This window comes from Silurus aristotelis (genome assembly GCF_946808225.1).
Source record: "Silurus aristotelis genome assembly, chromosome: 8".
Lineage (NCBI taxonomy): Eukaryota > Metazoa > Chordata > Actinopteri > Siluriformes > Siluridae > Silurus > Silurus aristotelis.
In genome coordinates, this window is record NC_139581.1 from 29,070,615 (window position 1) to 29,090,607 (window position 19,993).

Below are 19,993 nucleotides of genomic sequence, written 5' to 3' on the forward strand. Positions count from 1 at the left end.
AGGACTGGGGCTTGAGATCTTCAACCTTCTCCATCCTTCTAACCCAGAGCCATGACCCTTGTACCAGCAGGAACAATCCAGAGGACGACCTGCACAGAAACTCCATCACAGAGAATCACCTGAACTCAATAAAACCCGTGACCCTGGTAGTGTTGGGGTCTACTGCAAGCATTCAGAAGTACACCATGGACACCATAATCAGAAGGATGAAGAGTTCAAGCCCCAGCACTGCCAAGCTGCCTATGCTGGTCCTTGACAATGCTTCTTCAAAAACCTTCCTGGTTTGTAAACTGGGGAATTTCAATTGTAAGAATTTCCTTTGCACAGATTGAGACCTTGTGGTGCACTGGCAGGTTTTTTGAAAGAAAAAAAACATCAAGGCCAAGTAGAGGCAGCTTAGCAGTGCTTGAGCTTGAAATCTCCAAACCTTCTAACCCAACACTCTAATCTTTGAGTTAGCGAGAAAAACCCAGCAGATGACTTGCACAGAAACTACATCACCTGAAGTCAATCAAACTGGTAATCCTGGTAGTGTTGGGGGCAGGGGGTTGGGGGAATTACCAAACCTGCATATCTACACCAACCAAGCGTAACATCATGACATTAAACATTAGGACCATTATTTATTAGGTAGCAAGTGAATATTTTGTCCTCAAAGTTGATATTAAAAGTAGGAAAGGATTTGAGCGAGTGACAAATTGTGATGTCTCGACGACTGAGTCAGAACATCTCCAAAACCGCAGGTCTTGTGGGATGTTCCTGGTCTGCAGTGGTCAGTATCTATCAAAAGTGCTCCAAGGAAGGAACAGTGGTAAACCTGTGTGGTCCGATTCAACAGACGAGCTTCTGTAGCTCAGATTACACGCTTAAAAAAAAAATTGGACATTGCTTGACATCGTCACCCCCCATCAGTAAATCTAGTTTTCAGATGGAATCATCGAATAAACTACTGGAAAAATACAAGACTCATGACTTTACATCTCCATTTCGTTCTTCTCAGGTCGGTTGCTAATCATTTCCCACTCTCTTACCAGAGAAAGAAAAGATCATATCCATCTCTCCTGTTTAATATAATTGCAAGCACAGCTGCTTCCACGTGTACACAGGTGCATTTGTTTTGTTTTTGTGTTATGAGACGGATAAGAATGAGACGAAGGTCAAACCCAATGAGAAGTGGTATAGTGCTTAGTGGGTTTTTTTTATTGTCAGGATAAAACACCAATGGCGTATAATACAGACTATGAGTTGTTTGCCATTTGGGACCTAGGTGGTGTCGAGATAAAAATAACGCTTTTTGGAAGTTCTGAAAAACCTTGTCAGATCTCATTGATAATGCATAGAGATTGCTCTCCAGCTGGCATAACACACACACACACACACACACACACACACACACACACACACACACACCCAGAGGCCACCACTCCAGCACAACAGCTGGGTATGTTTCAATCATGAGGACACACACAACTGCATCAAATACTTTGATGTGAGTCCAGATTTTGCCACCTTATTCAAATACGGTCTCATTAGTATTAGCATTTTAGATATCAGAATAGACAAGGTCACAATGCCTAGAGCTTTTTGGTACTTGGACTTGCTCATGATTTCACATTGTGTGAAATATTTAGCATATATAGCCTTGTTTATCTAAAACAATGCTAGTTTATATGCAGGGTTAAGCTGGTCAAAGTTTAATTGAGCTAGACATCTGAAGACATTTTTACAAGTTGTAGGCACACAATTGTATAGGACAGGGGTCAGGGGTCTGCAAAATTTGTGACCCGAAGAGACATTTTGGCCCGTTTCCCAAAGAATAAAATTTGGCTGTTACCACAAAACATTTGAACTCTAAATGAAATCAAAATTTGTTGTTTCATGCAGATGTAGGGTAGTTTCCTAGTTTTACCACTAGGTGTGACTAGTGTGATTTCTATTGTTTTTTAATATTAGCAATTTATACTATATATTTTTTTGTCCCTGGCAAGACGTCATGTTGCCTGGCAATGGGAGAGTGCCGTCGCAGTATAGACGCTGAATTTCCGCGCTTTATTATGTCCCGAGTTGCCACAGGACTAGAAAGTGTTGCTGAGTTTGGAGACTTTATCCACTGTATGAGGTTCTGCCCCAGTTCTGAAATGATTTTTCCATTCACCTCCAGATGGATACTTCATTTGGAAATATATTGTTCAAAACCCCCTTTTTTTTTGTCGTTTGCCAATTTCTCACCACATATCAAAAACAACAAACGCAGGCCAACAAACACTGTTTTCATCTGATATTATACTTGTTTTCGATTTATCCTTATTTAGCTTCTGAGAGCGAGGGACTGGACCTCAATATCGGCTTCTTGCGGGTCAGAAAGTAGACATTGTGATGTATGGTTTGATCGACAAAATAGTAAAACTTTATTTTCAGTGTCACATCTGTTACCTCGAATGCCAATATGTATTGTTCCTTTTGAAACCCTGTCCACTGTGGAACAACAACAACAAAAAAAATATATTTTGTAGAGAGCCACAGCAGGGGGCAGAAGAACCCCACGTAGCCCCCGAGCCATGGTTGCCAACTCCCAGTATAGGATGTATATTTGGGTGAGGTACAATAAAATTTTCCCTTGACTTCAGCTAGGACACCAAAACCTCTTCTAGCGTGGTCCTGTGCACAAAGCCAGTTTCATGAAGATATACTTTAAACAGGTTGGAATGGAATATCTTAAATGGTCTTAAATGAAGATCTGACCTATTGAACAAGATGAATGTGAACAAACCCCAGGTTTCCTCACATCACCTACATCATTACCTGACTTGTGGTCAAAATCTCCACACTTCAAAATCTACTGGAACATCTTCCCAAAAGAGTGGAGGTTCCTTATAACGGAAAACACGGACTACAGATGGAATGGGACATGTAGAAAGTGACTGGGGCTGAATTAATGATCAAGGTTGAGATGAATGAGTTGCTAACTGAGTTTAAACAAGACTACGTGAAGCTAAAAGACATCGGAGACACCAAGCTACATAACTCACTGAAATCCTCTGGATACTTGACCACGATACATCACCTTTATGTTTCGTCGGAAGGCTGCCGCTTGTAAAATGTGATTATTGGAGTCGCTTCGGCTCGATACGGCTCCGACTTTTCCTGACCTGGGAATGATAGATGTTGCGAATGTTGTGGTCTTTCGGAAAAGGAATTAGCCGACCCCCTTTCTTGCGGTCATCAGGAAATGAAAATGATGCAACTTCCTGTTGGACATTTTTCCAGTAACAGGGTGGAACTATGATTGATATTTTAAGCATGAGATGGTTGGAATATTTAAAATGATTATAATTTAACCATGTGAATAAAGCAGTAAGATCGGATATAATTGGGATGTACATTACAATGATTTTTTATCATGATTTACGGTGTGCTGAGGCATAATGGGAAAACGAAGCCTCCAGCTTGGTCTCCTATTCACATTTCACCATTTACAGCATCATTCAGCCTCATTTCCGTTCATATCTTTGTTGAAACTTGAAGCAGTGTAGCTTCACATAGCCTCATTAACCATCATGAGCCCTCATGCCTTATTTAGCCTCATGTAACCTCAAATATGTTTCTGTCCATTTCATTTAGAATCAGGGATTCATAGAAGTCCTCTGTGTTTCAGCTGCTGTCGAGCCGGACTAGCATCCCAGTAATAGACACTAACACTGACAGATGTGTGTGTGTGTGTGTGTGTGTGTGTGTGTGTGTGTGTGTGTGTGTGTGTGTGTGTGTGTGTGTGTGTTTTTACAGCCTCAGAAATATTACTTCTAGGTGCCACCTGGCTTCATTTATGTGCCTGACCAATAAAATAAGAAATGGATTAATAAATATGGGGTCACTATTGTCTAGACAGTGTGTATTGAGAGAGAGAGAGAGAGAGAGAGAGAGAGAGAGAGAGAGAGAGAGACAGAGAGACAGAGAGAGACAGAGACAGAGAGACTCCTTTCATTTCATTAACTAATAGATGGATAGATGAATAGATGGGTGGATGGATAGATGGATAGATGAATAGATGGGTGGATGGATAGATGGATAGATGGGTGGATGGATAGATGGATAGATGGGTGGATGGATAGATGGAAAGATGGCAAAATAGTAAATTCATGCATGGCTTCCTACCCTAGGTAGAATAGGTGATGGGTGGATAAAACAAATACTAGGTAGATGGATGGATGGATGGATGATGGGTGGGTGGATAGATAAATGTAATTCTGGGTGAACGGCTAGATTAATGGAAGTTGTGGTGAATAGATAGATGGCTGGATGGTGGGTGAGTAGATAAATGAAAGTATTAATAAATGGATGATTGGTGGATGGAGGCATGATGAATGGATGGATGGATGGATGGATGGATGGATAGATAGATAGATAGATAGATAGATAGATAGATAGATAGATAGATAGATAGATAGATAGATAGATGGATGGATGGATGGATGGATGGATGGATGGATGGATGGATGGATGGATGGATGGACATTCCCCATGAATGGATAGTTGTTTATGTGGACAGATGGAAGAAGCATTCTATTAATAGCATGATGCACAGTTGGCTGGAGAGATGCATGAATAAATGGACAGATGGGTGGATGGATTGGAGCATTAGTTGGCACAGGTAATATATGGTGAACGGGTGATGGTAGAATAGATGGGTAGATGGATGAATTGATGGAGGATGAACAGATGTGTGATGAATTTTGAGAATAAAATAATAAATAAATAAATGTATAGGTAGAGGGACTGAGTGGGAAGAGGGATGAGGGTGTGGCAGATGATTGTATGGTTTGGTGAGTTGATGGTGGGTCAGATGTAAAGCTGGTCTCATGGATTAACTAGGGATGGATGGATGGATGGATGGATGGATGGAATATAAAAGAAAATAATAGGTTGGTGGTAGATATAGTATATGTCATTGTATACATTTCTGAATTGATTGACAGCCATTGGTTGGAGAGTAAATGATAGATGGGTGAAGGCTTGGATGAAATGGGTGAATGGACAAATATGATGAATGAACGGAAGAATAAATTGATGGATGAGTGAATGTGTGTATGGGTGGTTGGAAAAAGTTTAAAAACTGCTTCATCCCACAAGCAGAAAGTTGAAGATTTCGGAGATTGTCCTCTGCTTCTCTCTGGTGGGCATAATTGGAATTGCACTACTTAGTACCTTTACAATGTATTAATGTTTTTTATAAAATATTTTCTCCATCTTTGGTTTTGTCTCAATCTATTCTTTATTTTCCCCTTCAGAGGTCCACAATAGAAACATCCAACTCCCTGAGTTGAACATGCTCCTGAGGTTCCAGTGACCACTGGCCTTCCTCTGGATAGTGTCCTCTTCGATTCGAGGCCAGCTGGGGATGGTTTCTCATCAATACCCTGGGGTTCCATGAAATTACAGAGTAAGAACAGGAGTCAACAGTCTGCTTCACTGATTCAGGACCACAGCTTGCTCCTAATCTCCATCACTGCACCCCACAACATCGTTTATCTGCAATAAATGGGCATTCGGTGCAACCCAGATGATGATGAGGTTCCCTCTTAAGTCTGTTTCCTCTCAAGGTTTCTTTATTATGACATCTCGGGGAGTTTTTCCTTCACCACAGTCTCCACCGACATGTTCATCAGGGACAAACTTACACTTATAAAGAACATCTTCATTTTTATTACCACATTATCTGTGTAAAGCTGTGTAAATGTTCGTTGTTGAAAGTGCAACACAAAATAAAAATGAATTGAATTAAACCTATTACACCTTGTGTGTGTGTGTGTGTGTGTGTGTGTGTGTGTGTGTGTGTGTGTGTGTGTGTGTGTGACTTTAGCGTACACGGTTTTGAACTGTATATAAAAATGCATTATATGTAATAATTAGGGTTGAGGGCGGGGAAAGGGGTGGGGCTTATTATAAGGGCGGTACCTCTTAATATATGCAACACGCCCATGTATAACCGAATTCGAGCACGCGCGTGCGCAAAAAAAAAAAATATATATATATATATAAATATATATATATGTAGCAACTACCCAAGCAAAGGGCGCGCGCGCAGCGGATTGGCGTGCGCACGCAGTCGCGGGGCCGAGCAAGTGCAACGCGCCGCCGCGCGCTCCACCCCCATTTTAGAAACGGCACAACACACACACACACACACACACACACACACACACGCGCGCGCGCGCGCACACACATACGCACGCACGCACGCACACGTCCGGAGCGCGCCGGGGAGACGCGCCAGATATTACTTATACGCTGCACGTGCGAGGAAAAAAAAAAAACCCGTAATGGCACGCGCATCCGTTCTCAATACAATTTGGAAGGAAAACAATTTCATTGCAAATATATAAATCGATATAAAAACACATCTAGTTTTTTTTTTTTTTTCCAGAGGCGAGGCCGTCATGATGCACACCGGGATGAAGGGACGAGGATGCTGATGCTGATGCTGATGATGCTGCTGCTCATGATGACACCGTCGGCGACGTCACGAGCCCGTAAGTCGCACGTGAAATTGATTTCCACGCCTGATTAACTCCTGATTCTTCTTTTTTTTTGCATTGCATTGCATTGCATTTGGTCATATGACTTGCTGCTGTTTAGGTTTTCGGATCGTGCTACAGTTTCCTAGGATACAGATGACATGTTTGGGGGGGGGGGGGGGACTGCATGCACATTATTTTGATTAGAAATTGATTGACTTATTCTGCCTTTTTTTTTTTTTCAATTTGACGAAATTTGCAAACGTGCACTAGCTGCTTGGATGTGTCATCCACCTGTGGGTCAATGCCAAGGGCATCCTGTAGCTTGGTATTTAAATCAATCGATTAATCAATCAATAACACACCTTGCATTTCCCGTGGTTTCGGTTCACGTTCATCGTAATATCACGACATTATCGGCCGGTCGTCTGATACCCATGCACCAAAAAGCTGCAATATGCAAATGAGCCTTCAGCAATATGTGATTGCATGCTCTCATCCTGACCAAGCTGGTGCTTCTTTAACTCTCGTTCCAAATGACCGAAGGGTTTGAACCATTTCTACCTCGAAATGCTTAATTGAGCTTCACTCTCCTGGGAAGATGTTCCACTGGAGATTTCGTTGACATTTCCTTCATCCATATGGGTGTTTAGAAAGTCAGGTTCTGATTTGCTGTGATGAGGAGGCCTGGGATGACGTTCCAGTTCACCTTGTTTAATAGGATTGAGGTGAGAGCGCTATAGCTGGAGACCTTCCACATCTTCGAAACCATGGAAAGCATATCTTCATGGAGACTTTGTGTTTCTCCACAAAGACATCCTGAACAGCAGGTTTGGTTTTGGAGCAGATATGACTGGTGATGTCAGGTGTCCAAATACTTTTGTTCATATAGTGTATATAATAGTGATCTACAAGAGAAGAATATTTTATAATAATATGGCCGTATTATAGGTAATGTGGGGGAAGTAACGCATCTTCAGAGTCGGGTTACGCCCCTTATCCATTTCTAAAGAACTTCGATTCGATCTTCATGTAGGTTTTGGATTTTTGTTTACAACATTTTCTTCAAGTTCCCGGTGTGAATTATGACGTCGTTTCGCACACAAGGGCACGTGTTGTTCTCTCGGATTGTTCTCCCCGAGCTCAGCCTACATCTCGGCTTTGTTTCATTGAGCTTTGTTTGTCGTTAATGAAGTCGCCCCTTGAGCCTACGCGCCGCCGTGATTCCCGAAATTCCGCTGGCCGCACATCTGAGAGGAGGCTGGACGCAGCGTGGTACAAATAACACATCCATTCAAAAGAGCGGCTTTGAAGCGCTTCAGGCTCCTGAATTCTCCGCGACCTTCTCATGCAAACTGTTAGCGTTTCTTTGTATACATTTGCATAGATTAGATTTGTTCGCCAAAAATACGGCCTTGTGAGAAGCCAAAACATTTGTGGACACCAAAGTATAAGATCGGTATGTATATCTTTTTTAACATCCCATTCCCCGTTTGCTCGTATAATAATCTCCACTCTTCTGGGAATACGTTCCACCAGATTTCATCAAGATTTGTGTGAGATTCATTCTGGCACAAGGGATTTAGGAAAATCAGGTACTGACATTGAGAAGATCAGGAGTGATGTTCCAATTCATCATATAGGTTTTAAAATAGGGTTTGTAGCATTATAGCGGGAAGATCTTCCACTCCAATCCATGGAAAGCAGATCTTCATGAAGTTCAATTGAACAGAAAATCTATTCGATTGTGTGCCTTCAAGTTTTGAAACGGTCTGAAGTCATCGATCTCCATATTATTCTCTCTTTTACATCTGCGTCTTTTAGACCCACCTGCATGTCTTCCCTCACCACATCCACAAACCTCTTCCTTGGCCTTCCTCCTTTCTTTCCTCCTGAATGATGGCTCCATCCTCAGCAGTCTTCTACCCCATGTCCCTCCTCTGGGTGTCCCAATACTTTTGGCAGCATTGGGTATGTATAAGGACAGAACCAAACTGTTGCTGTAGCGTTCCAACATTGAAACTATAAACGCATAAAAGGCATTCAATTAATTCATTTCATTTATCGCTTGCACACGAATACCACCGGAGAATCCTTACGTAATTATTGGCACCTCCTCTGGGAAAATTCCGCAGTTTCTAGAAACGGCTACGCTTGTTTCTCTTTGACAGAAACATGCGTAGCCGTTTCTAGAAACTGCGGAATTTTCCCAAAGGAGGTGCCAATAATTACTATTGGAAACATTAATCTAGATGCTCTGTACCTTTCGACAAGACACATCTGCGCCTCCTGACCAATCAAATTCGAGAATAGCGCTTGAAATAAACTCAGAGTTTTGGCTGATGATGAACAGGTGACGAATCGTTCAGCGTTCTCCAGAGTACACGTATGTAAATAAAGTGCACATCGAGCTGTAGGACTGAGATCAGGGCGGCCATGTGCCACTTCGGGGGGAGATGAAAAAGTGGATTGCGTAAGAACATCTGTTTTCATTGGCGTAAATGCTGTTTTTGTTTGGGTCTCCTTCAGCTGAGGGTCTTGTGAGGAATATTTCAGAGGAGAACAAGAGACTCCTTTTATCTTCTCATGTATGTGTCTTTTGTCTCACACACACAGACTCGTGCTGCGAGATATCTCACGAAGGGCTCCGTGTTGAAAACCTAAACGATCCATTTATATATTGATTTATTTTTTAACTGCAATCTGCAAAAATAATTGGAGGATCATATAATCTTACTTTATATACCGTTCAAATCAAACAAAATTCTATAATCTTATAGACATGATACACTGTAGGGTCAAAATTATTGGGACACCAGCATTTTCCAGCCATATGTGGATCTTCACCCAAACTGTTCCCACAAATCGAACCTTAGTGTTACACAACTAAGTGTACCTTAGTGTTCCTGGCCCCTGAGCAAGGTCCTTCAAACCCATTACTGCTTTATGTGATAACTCACACACACACACACACACACACACACACACACACACACACACACACACACACACACACACACACAGAGCTATATTCATGTCAGCTTGTTTTCTAAGCCTAATTAGCATTAACCCCACCTCCTGGGTATATAATTTTATGTCATGCTCTAATAAAATGCTCTATCTATCTATCTATCTATCTATCTATCTATCTATCTAGCTAGCTAGCTAGCTAGCTAGCTAGCATGTGGATTATGAAGTGAAGCAGACTCTACAGCTCTGTGAGCACAGTTTGTGAAAAGTGCTGACTCATTGCAAACACAGCACTAAAATAAAAATGGGGCATATTCAGTTCTGGGTTAAGTCCATATTCAAGAAACAAATTGAACCCCAAAAGAAATGTTAATACTGCTATAATAATAATAATAATGCGCTAATAATGGCTAGCGAGTGAAATGCTAACAGGGCTTTTGAAGGTTAGCTTCATGGTTGTATTAAACATATTTGCACGTTATTGTTATGAAGGCATTGTGTGTATGGGTGTACGTATATACAGCGCCAGCGATCGGTGGTAATGCAGACTGTACAAGACGCACACACTTCAGGGTGGATTCTGTTAGCAGAGGTGGAGGAAACCGGTGAACCCTGAGAAGGGAACCTGGGTGTATAAACAGGGGAAAGAAGAAGGAGATGTGTAAGAAATATCAATAGTGCATCTTATACACTGTAATTACTAAACACAGTGAAGAAGTGTGTGTGTGTGTGTGTGTGTGTGTGTGTGTGTGTGTGTGTGTGTGTGTGTGTGTGTATACTAGGAGGCTCTGGGGTGTAAATCGTGGGTCGCTTCAATGCTGTTGTCATAGCAGCCACCCTACTGGGGAAAAGACACCCAAGTACACACACACACACACACACACACACACACACACACACACACACACACACACACACACACACACACCGATATGTCATGACATCAGCGGAATTCCCTCCACCTAACACACAAACAAACACTCCATCACAACCTGGCACCATCATTAGCCAAGGTCATAACCCCCAGATTCCACACCGACAAAAACAGCTACACACACACACACACACACACACACACACACACACACACACACACACACACACACACACACACACACACACACACACACAGAGTGAGACAGTGTAAATGAAAGCAGGAGAAATTTACTCTTTCGTGTTTATGTGTAGAATTAACATGTGTTTAATGATGGGAGGTTCCTCATTACCCACAATGCTGTTGTGACCTGTTCCACCTAAGAGAAAGAGAGAGAGATGGATGTCAGGGGGTATACAGTGGTGCTTTCTTTCTTTCTTTCTTTCTTTCTTTCTTTCTTTCTTTCTTTCTTTCTTTCTTTCTTTCTTTCTTTCTTTCTCTGATGATAATGAAGATAATCATCCTTTTGTTTATCGCCATTATCCATGTAAATGTGCATTGTTCTCGTGTGTGTGTGTGTGTGTGTGTGTGTGTGAAATTTTAATGTTCACACAATATGTGCTCTGTCTGAATAAGAGAATACAGAGGGCCCTGTTAACCCAACCCTCCCCCCCCCCCCCCACACACACACAAACACACACATATGTGCACACAGAACAAGTGAAGATGTTAAATTGCAAATAAACAAGTAGAGAGAGAGAGAGAGAGAGAGAGAGAGAGAGAGAGAGAGAGAGAGAGAGAGAGAGAGAGATGGAGATGGAGGAATGGAGGGATGGAGAGAAGATTTCTGTTCGTATTTCTCACCGAACTTCAAAGAGAATTTTCTCTCATCCATAATTGATCAGGTTCGAGTGTAACACACTCATGATCTTCAGCAGTGTGTGAAGCTGAACATAACTGATCTATCTATCTATCTATCTATCTATCTATCTATCTATCTATCTATCTATCTATCTATCTATCTATCTATCTATCTATCTATCTATCTATCTATCTAATTGTTATATATTTGACCACATTCTGTATGTATTCAAATACAGAAGCCCCGCCCACTCCCAAAAAACTGACCAATCCTGCTTTTCTTGCTCGATCTTATTGTCGCACAATACTTTTTGATGAACTGCTGCTTTGACATTTTCCTCAAGAAGTCGTCGCGTTAATTGCGTCATCAGGTTCGGCGCTCCTATTGGTAATTGTTTTGACGCTCGTCGTAGGAGGAGTAACGCTGCAGCAAAGTGAAACTGCCAGAATTTCAGTAGAGGAAAGTCTACAATTACATGAATCCTTTCCGAAATTAGTCTCAGGCGACTAAATCGTAGCCAAAATCGCCCAGTGTGCACCTGCCTTAAGTCGTTCAGGACGTCTGCCAAATGCCATAAAAATAAATGTAAATTTGAGATCATCCACGGTTTCTATATATAACAAATGGCTGTACTATGTGGGTGATTCTTCTGTCTGTATGCTTCTCTCTCCATTCTTTTCTTCCTCATCTTTCTCAGGTTATGCTGAATCCATAATTACCAAAGATCAAGTCATCTGAAGGTACTACGCTGACGAGGTAAAGAGTTTTACCTTTTATAGGTTCCAGGAATTCTCACTGTGGGAGGCTTAAAGATTTGAGGCGTTAGGCATTTTCTCTATTTTGTATTGAAGAATTTCAGGTTCCCTGGTGGTCTAGTGGTTAGGATGCGGCGCTCTCACCGCTGCGGCCCGGGTTCGATCCCCGGTCAGGGAACCAACCCCAGCCACTTTCAGTGCCGGTCCCAAGCCCGGATAAATTGGGGAGGGTTGCATTAGGAAGGGCATCCAGCGTAAAAACGTGCCAAATCAAACATGCGGAGGATCCGCTGTGGCGACCCCTAATGGGAGAAGCCGAAAGAAAGTTTGTATTGAAGAATTTCAAACGACTCGTTTCTTGAATGAAAAACTTAATGATTTGCTCCCAGAAGTAGAGACTTAATTAAATGGAGACTACCCAAACCTCACATATTAATATACATAATATTCACTTCAAACTACAAACACTACAACTCTACTGTGATACAGAGAACCTCATCAGGAGCAATCTGCAAGATTTTGCTGAAGCCTTCACTTCCAGGAGCTGTATATCTAAATTTTGCTCGCTAGTGAAAGTAAAGTAACAATGTGGTGCTATGTGTTTCAGAATTTTAATTATGGGTAATGTGGAAAGCCAATATGGCAGCCACAGCTTCTATGGCGACCGGGAACGTCAACTATCACGGAAGCGAGTGTCCCGATCGTTGCGTCTATCGGGGAAGCAGTCATACAGGAGAAAACCCGAGCACCGTAACTCGGAGACAAGCACCCGATCGAGCAGCACACCAAGCATCCCGCAGTCGCTTGCTGAACATGGCCTGGAGCCGTTTGACGACTCTGACGCGCTGCCACACTATAGCTCCCCCATCTGGGTGGATCGAGTGGCTATGAATCTGCGGCCTATGAGCTTTCACAAGGATTCTGCGCAAGAGCCTTGTACCAACGATCCAGCTAATGTTCCCTGTGTCGATACCGACAATGAGCAAAGTGTGCCCGAGACCTCCAAGCCATCTGAGGGTGCCGGTTCTTTCAAGAAAAAACGTTCCAAATCTGTAGACGTGTGGAGGGATGACTCTCTGGAGGTGTCTCTGTCTGATGCGAGTCTGGAGCGCTTAACGAGCACGGAGGATCTCACGGACAATGCTAACGTCACTGATGTGACCCGTGCTAACTCGCTGGGTGAGCTTTACACACCGCAGGGCTACGCTAAAAAACGCCACAAGGGTGGAGTGCTGTGCAGAGACAGTGAGGAGGACAAGATGCTGTCTCCATGCGATGATGATGGTGCCACCTATGGAGCGTTCACGCTACCCTGCCGCCGATCTCACTGTCTGTCAGAAGGATTAAACAATCACCCGGCAGCAATGCCAGGGAGGCGGGCACAAACCACACAAGTAAGCTTCAGTTCAGTTATAATTCCGTGAAAGGTATATTGATGAGAGGCAAGTTAGTGCAGTGGGTAGTGTTACTGTCTCACACACCAAAGCATCCCAGGTTCAATCCTGAGCCCTAGTTACTTTGTATGGGGCTTAATTTTTACTTGATTATTGTAGGCAAAATCTTAAGGTGAATATTGTAGTGAATATAATTGGATACTATGGCTGAGTTTTGTAGTTGTGAAATGTAATAATATTAGCGTTGATTTTTGTGCATTAATTCTGTAGTTGACTATTAGCTGAATATTGTATTTGCATTTTGTAAAAATTGCAAATGTTAAAAGTTGCAAAAGAGATTAATTTGGAAGTTGAATTTAGTAACTAAATGTTTTAATATAAAGCTTATAGTTAAATATTGTAGCTGTAAAAAATTGTAACTGAATTTTTGTAGTTGAATGTTGTAACAGAAGTTTTTATTTGAATATTTGAATGCTGTTGTTGAATGTTATGAATGAATTTTTTAGTTAAAGATTTTAGTTGGATATTTTTGGCTAAAATCTGTAGTTGAATTATGTAGCTGGGTGATGTAATAAAATATTGCATTTGAATGTTGTTGCTGTCATAAATTAATTTTATAGTTGAATATTGGAATTTAATATTATAGTTGAATTTTGTAGCTGAATACTATAGTTAGATGTTGTAGTTGAATATTGTAGTTGGATGTTATAGCTGAATTTTGTAGCTCAATTTTTATATAGTTTTATTTATATTCTGTTGCTGAATGCTATAGATTAATTTAATAGTTAAACATTGTTGCTGGATGTTGTGGTTGAATTTTGTAGTTGAATTATACTGCTTAATTTTATAGTTGTAAATTGTACATGAATGTTATAGTTGAATTTTAAAGTTGAAATTTGTTGTTGAATGATGTAACTGGATGTTGTAGTTGAAATGTTGTAGTTAAATGTTGTAAATAAATATTGTAGTTGGATGTATTTGAATTTTGTAGTTGAATTGTTGTAGTAGAATTTTTAATTTAGATGTTGTTGATGAATGTTATGAAATAATTTTATAGTTGAATTTTGTAGTTAAATATTGTAGTTGGATGTTGTAGTTAAAGTTATACTAATAATAATTGAACCAATATTTAAAACAATTAAGCAGCATGCAAAATGCAGTATAACTGAGGTGTTATCTTCACTAAACATAATGTCTTTGTACAGTGTGTTTAAAATAGTGTCAAGAGCTTTATTCTAAAAGTTAAACTGTCATGACTTCATGGAAGTTAGCTAGCAAACAAAGAGACAGTACATGATGTAAATCAGATTGAGTGGCTCACACGACTTGTTTTTAGTGTGTCGTCCAAACATTTCTATACTTTCCCACACAATTACAATTTTAACAATATAGTTAGTTCCAGTTTGAGTGTCCATTGCTGGGATTAGAACCAGTATCTTTATGGATTCCTTCTGCATCATGCCCCATGGGGATGATGTGACATCATGGCTGTGTTTGGTACCTTTTTTTTGACAAGCTTTCTTTTTTTTCTTATCTGGTTCAGGAGACACATGTCTGTGTGAGCTGCTTGCTTCCTTTCTAATGCTAATTAGCACAGTGACATGGGAACACAACGGAAAATGTGTGTGTGGGAAAGAAGGAAAGAAAGACGAGGGACAAAAAGAGAAGCAATTCAAAGTTTCTTGAGATTATTTACGTCTGGGAGAAGGTTTTTGTGAGTTGTTGTTGCTGTTCCAGTGTGTATGTTGGTATTTTTTATATTTTTTTTGTCGGGGAATGAATAGCATGCTAATTTGCCTGGTTGAGTCATGTGATGCCGGGTAGATGCTGGGTTTGGTGCGTAATCTCCCATCAACCCATGCCAGCAGGGTAGGGAGCCATTGAAGTGTCTTAAATATGATGTGTCCAAACTGAGGAATCGACACAGAACCCGAAAGAGCCAGTAGAAGCGTTATGAGAAGTGTCAAAAGAATGTGGGGTTGCAATATGACACATCTAGACAGATGTATAGATGTGCATGTATATAAATATAGCATTTCCCTGTCTCCATCTGTACAGGATGTGACAGTAGGGGACATCATTGAGCTGGAGGACAGTGGAATTGATGGCCTGATTGAAGACAGTGACGTGTGTGAGCTCCCATCTCGCCGTTACAAGGCCTTGTCTGTGTACTCTACACCAGCAGGGGGCAGCGGAGACACACCTGATTCCGGCGTGCAGGTATTACAGTAAAAACACACTTCACAGTATTTAAACAAATGAGTTCATTTAATGAAATAAATAAACATTTACCTATGCTTTTGTTTAACTTATCTCTCATATTGTGTAACACAGGGCGTGTATGAGAACTTCCGCCAGGAGCTGGAGAAGAGCGTCTGCCGGGCAGAGACGCCGGAAGAAGGGGCGTCGGCTCTAAGTGACGAACTGAGCTACGCGAATCAGACAGAGGTGCTGGTGGGGGTGGCCGAAGGCTGCGTACGCAAAGCAGGCCGTCTTAATGTGAAAAACCTGCTCGTGCACAAGAAGAACAAGAAGGTGGAGCTCGCTGCTCGACGCAAGTGGAAGAGCTACTGGGTCTTGCTAAAAGGTGCCTACATTTTGTTTTGCCACAATATTATGCGTTTTATGCCGTTTAACCAGTGGTGGGCTGTGCATTTCACAACTAGGCTTTGAGTGGGGTCCTGCCTGAATAATTCCACCTCTCAGTACCATCATTATGATGCAACGGCTATAAAAACCATCAATATTATACAGAAATGCAGTATAACAGAGCTGGGGATTTGAAATGAAGGCACAATTGTAACAACAGTTTGAACTGTTTTGGCCGACCTTTACTCTCGAATTCCAGCTTTCCTTAAAAAGTCCGCTTGTATGTGTCCTTGTGAGCAAATCGCCGACCAAACCAATTTCTTCTCCTTTGTTAGCCAATGTGGAACAAAAATTGGCAAAGTGATTGGACGCCTTCTAGAGGGCCTCAGAGTCAGCAAGTCGCAATTTGATTGGTTAAAGCAACAGCTTCAAACAACATGGATTGTAAGCAGCAGGAGCCTACAGTGTACACAGCGAAGGCTCAAGGCAGATAGATACCTTTGAGCCCGTCAAAACTTTTTTTTAATACACTGCCTTCCCTTTTGAATAGGAATGAAAAAGAAACGGAAAATTAACAAACGTTTCGTTTTATTTGCGTTTGACTTTTTGTCATGGACATGACCATGTACAAGGAACTTTTTCGGAACATAGAAAATCAACTGAAACGATATAAAAAACAGGCTAAGGTTTTGTTGTGTTGTTTCTTTCTTTCTTTAAATACTAAGTAACATCTGCCAAATCAAACATGCGGATGGTCCCTGTGGCGATCCCTAATGGGAGAATCCGAAAGAAAGAAAACAGTTATAGGGGTCCCCTGGTGGTCTAGTGGTTAGGATGCGGCGCTCTCACCGCTGCGGCCCAGGTTCGATCCCCGGTCAGGAAACCAACCCCAGCCACTCTTAGTGCCGGCCCCAAACCCGGATAAATAGGGAGGGTTGCATTAGGAAAGGCATCCAGCGTAAAAACAGATGCCCAATCAAACATGTGGATGATCCGCTGTGGCGACCCCTAATGGGAGAAGCTGAAAGAAAGTTTTTTAAGTTTTTTAACTCAGAGATTCTCCTCTGTCTTGTGCCTCGTTGTGTTCTAGTACTGTAGTTACCACACATGAACCACACGAGCGTTGGCTTCCTACCTTGTGCCTGTAAAACTTTTCATTTTATTTTACGAGTTATTATTTATTTACGATTTTACGAGTATGTTACCGCCTCCACCCGCATTCACCAAATAACTCGTCTCCCGTTCCGCACTCATTTGCGTCGGGTCCTGCGGGAATGCAGGTCTCTACTCAGAGGCCCAAATCTGTTCCAGCATGACAGTGAGCACAAAACCAGCCCCATGAAGTGAAGGATCCCAAATGACCTGCACCTTTGAGAGAAACTGGAAATGGAGCCTCATGCAACTCCGCAGCCATGCCTAAAAATCTTATGGAACATTTTCCCTGAAGAGTGGAGCTTATTATAACAACAAATGAGGGATAAATTTGACATGGGATAGTACATAAAGCTTTGGCCAGACAGTGCAAGTGGCGATTAGGTTGTGCTGTGTAGCTAACCATGCAGAGGACCTTTTAATCTACAGATACATGCTGATACGTGCTGCTTTTTACAATATTTTTCCAAAATATTTTTTTTTCCTTTTGCTGTTTGAAAGGGGCAGGAAGAATCCATGTTGGACCTCAGCCTGCACTTCTTCCTAATGTCCACTAGAAAAGAAAAGACTGTAAAAACTAATACTTGGGGTGAATGTGTTTTTTCTGTTACGACGGCATTTATTTTAATGCTGTACAGATAGAATGTTATAGATTGATTTTATAGTTGAACATTCTAGTTTAATGGTGTAGTTGTACGTTGTATCTGTACGTTGTAGCTGGATGTTGTAGTTGCTGAATTTTTAAGTTTTAATAATGTCACTGTATTGTAGTAGTTTATTGTAGTTGGATGTTGTTACTGAATGTTGTATAAGTCTGTAAAGAGGAAATTACTCATTACTTCTACTTTTGAGTCTGGTTTCTCTCAAGGTTTCTTCCTTATTCATCTAGAGAATTCTTCCTTGTCAAGGTCGCCCTGGGCTGCTCATCATGAAGAAATACACATCATTCACTTTAATTCTTAAGTTATGTAAAGCTGCTTTGAGACAATGTCCATTGTAAAAAGCGCCATAAACTTGAACTTCGATATTATGAATACATTTTATAGTTGAATATTGTAGCTCTCAGTTTATTGATGAATCTTTGATGGACTCCAGCCTTCACTTCTCCCCAATGGCCACTAGAGGGCAGCAAATCCTGTAAAAACTAAGACGGGTGAATCTGCTTAATTTGCGTTATGACATTTCCCTTGGTAAAGGGATGAAGTGCGCACGTTTAAAACAGTCCAATATTTCAATACTACATAGCATGGTTGGTTCCGACAAAGATATAAAAACACTGCACACCACACTTTTACTGTAAGAACTAGTAATATAATGTCATTGTATGGCCTACAGGGTGCACTCTGTTTTTCTATGAAGCGGACGGACGATCAGGAATCGATTACACCAGCATTCCAAAACACGCAGTCTGGGCGGAGAACAGTATCGCACAGGCTGTTCCCGAGCATCCGAAAAAAGACTTTGTCTTCTGCCTCAGCAACTCAATGGGAGACTCGTATCTTTTCCAAGTAAACGAATATTTCTCAAAGATCTGTCATTAATGCCTCGTCCACGTTCTCCATCCTGTATCTTTACCTCAAATCATCTTTATTTACTTTGTCCTAATTTAATTTGTCCACGTTCTCCTTCCAGTACTTTTAACTCATTAGTTTCATTCTTTACCGTATCCTCATGCCATTTCTTCACTTTCTCTTTCTTATATCTTCACCTCATTCCACTCAATTTACCTCATCTTCATTTAATTTCTCTATTTTTACCTAATTTTCATTTTATTACCTCATGTTCTCCTACATTTCCCTCATTTCTTTCTTTTTTTTGCCTCATTTCTCCGCAGTTCTCCATGTTCTCCTTTCTGTACCTTTTGTGCCTCATCCTTTTTTTAATTGATTTTTTATACCTAATCTTCATTTTATTCCTCCATGTTAGGCATCTTTAATCTTTACCCCATTTTTCTTTACTCACCTCATCCTAATTTATTTTCTGTATTTTATCCAGAAAATTTCCTCATTTGTTCTTCTTCTTTACCTTGTTTTTATTTCTCCAAGTTTTTCTCCCTGTGAGATTTACCTCATTTTTTTATTTCTACCCATTTTCTTATTCAGTTTTTCCCTACCTTTATCTTCATGCCATTTCTTTATGCTCTCTTGTACCTTTACCTCAAATTTTTACAGCATTTTTCTTCACTTACCTCATCCTAATTTCCTTTCTTTATGTTATCCAGAAAATTTCCTCACTTGTTCCTTCTTTACCTCGTTCTCATTTCTCTACGTTTTTCTCCCTGTAAGATTTACCTCATTTCCCTATTTCTACCCATTTTTTAAACTTCATTTCTTCTCTACCTTTATCTCCATGCCATTTCTTCATGTTTACTTGTATCTTTACCTCATTGTTTACCTAAATTTTTTTTTTACCTCATCTTGACTTCATTTTCCCCTGTTTTCCATCCTGTATTTTTACTTCATTTTTCATCCTTTACCTCTTCACATTATTTTTGCATGTGTATTATATCCAATAGCTTCTTGATCTTTACCTCATTCCTCTATCTAGAGGTCATTTTCATTTAGAGAGTATTTTCATTTCCTCATCTTTACCTCATTTGTCTTTCACTATTTACCTCATCGTCCCACTGTATCCTTCTGTACACAGTCCCACAATTCTTTCCTTCAGGTTTGACATGTACTCCTCTGGTAACCACCACTTTATTTGACCTCATCTCTCTGTATTCTCACTCCTCCACCTACCTCCATTTTTAGCAACAGTTCTCTCATTCAACATTACCTCGTCCATCTTTTTCTGTACTGTCGATCTACTAAACATGGCATGGGTCATCTCCCAGACTTGAGTGCCTGTCTCGCCGTCTTTATCTCCTCCATCTGTCTTGATGC

General features: G+C 41.0%; 1 protein-coding gene and 1 long non-coding RNA gene across 4 annotated transcripts in view; one reads left to right on the forward strand and one right to left on the reverse strand.

The window, feature by feature from the left end:
• LOC310730002 overlaps positions 1-19,993 on the reverse strand; it is a 124,416-nt gene that overhangs the window by 78,836 nt on the left and 25,587 nt on the right. The gene's annotated exons all lie outside the window — the stretch shown is intronic.
• tiam1b (TIAM Rac1 associated GEF 1b) overlaps positions 6,207-19,993 on the forward strand; it is a 49,634-nt gene continuing 35,847 nt past the window's right edge. For 2 of the 3 annotated variants that reach the window (XM_083548731.1, XM_083548733.1), the window contains exons 1-6: positions 6,207-6,527; positions 11,916-11,958; positions 12,581-13,367; positions 15,426-15,587; positions 15,702-15,954; positions 18,444-18,616. In XM_083548731.1, coding sequence (XP_083404857.1) covers positions 12,591-13,367; positions 15,426-15,587; positions 15,702-15,954; positions 18,444-18,616 — 1,365 coding nt within the window. In that variant the 5' untranslated portion in view covers positions 6,207-6,527; positions 11,916-11,958; positions 12,581-12,590. Of the gene's footprint in view, positions 6,528-11,915; positions 11,982-12,580; positions 13,368-15,425; positions 15,588-15,701; positions 15,955-18,443; positions 18,617-19,993 lie in introns of all 3 variants that reach the window. The other variant, XM_083548732.1, reaches the window with a different exon arrangement.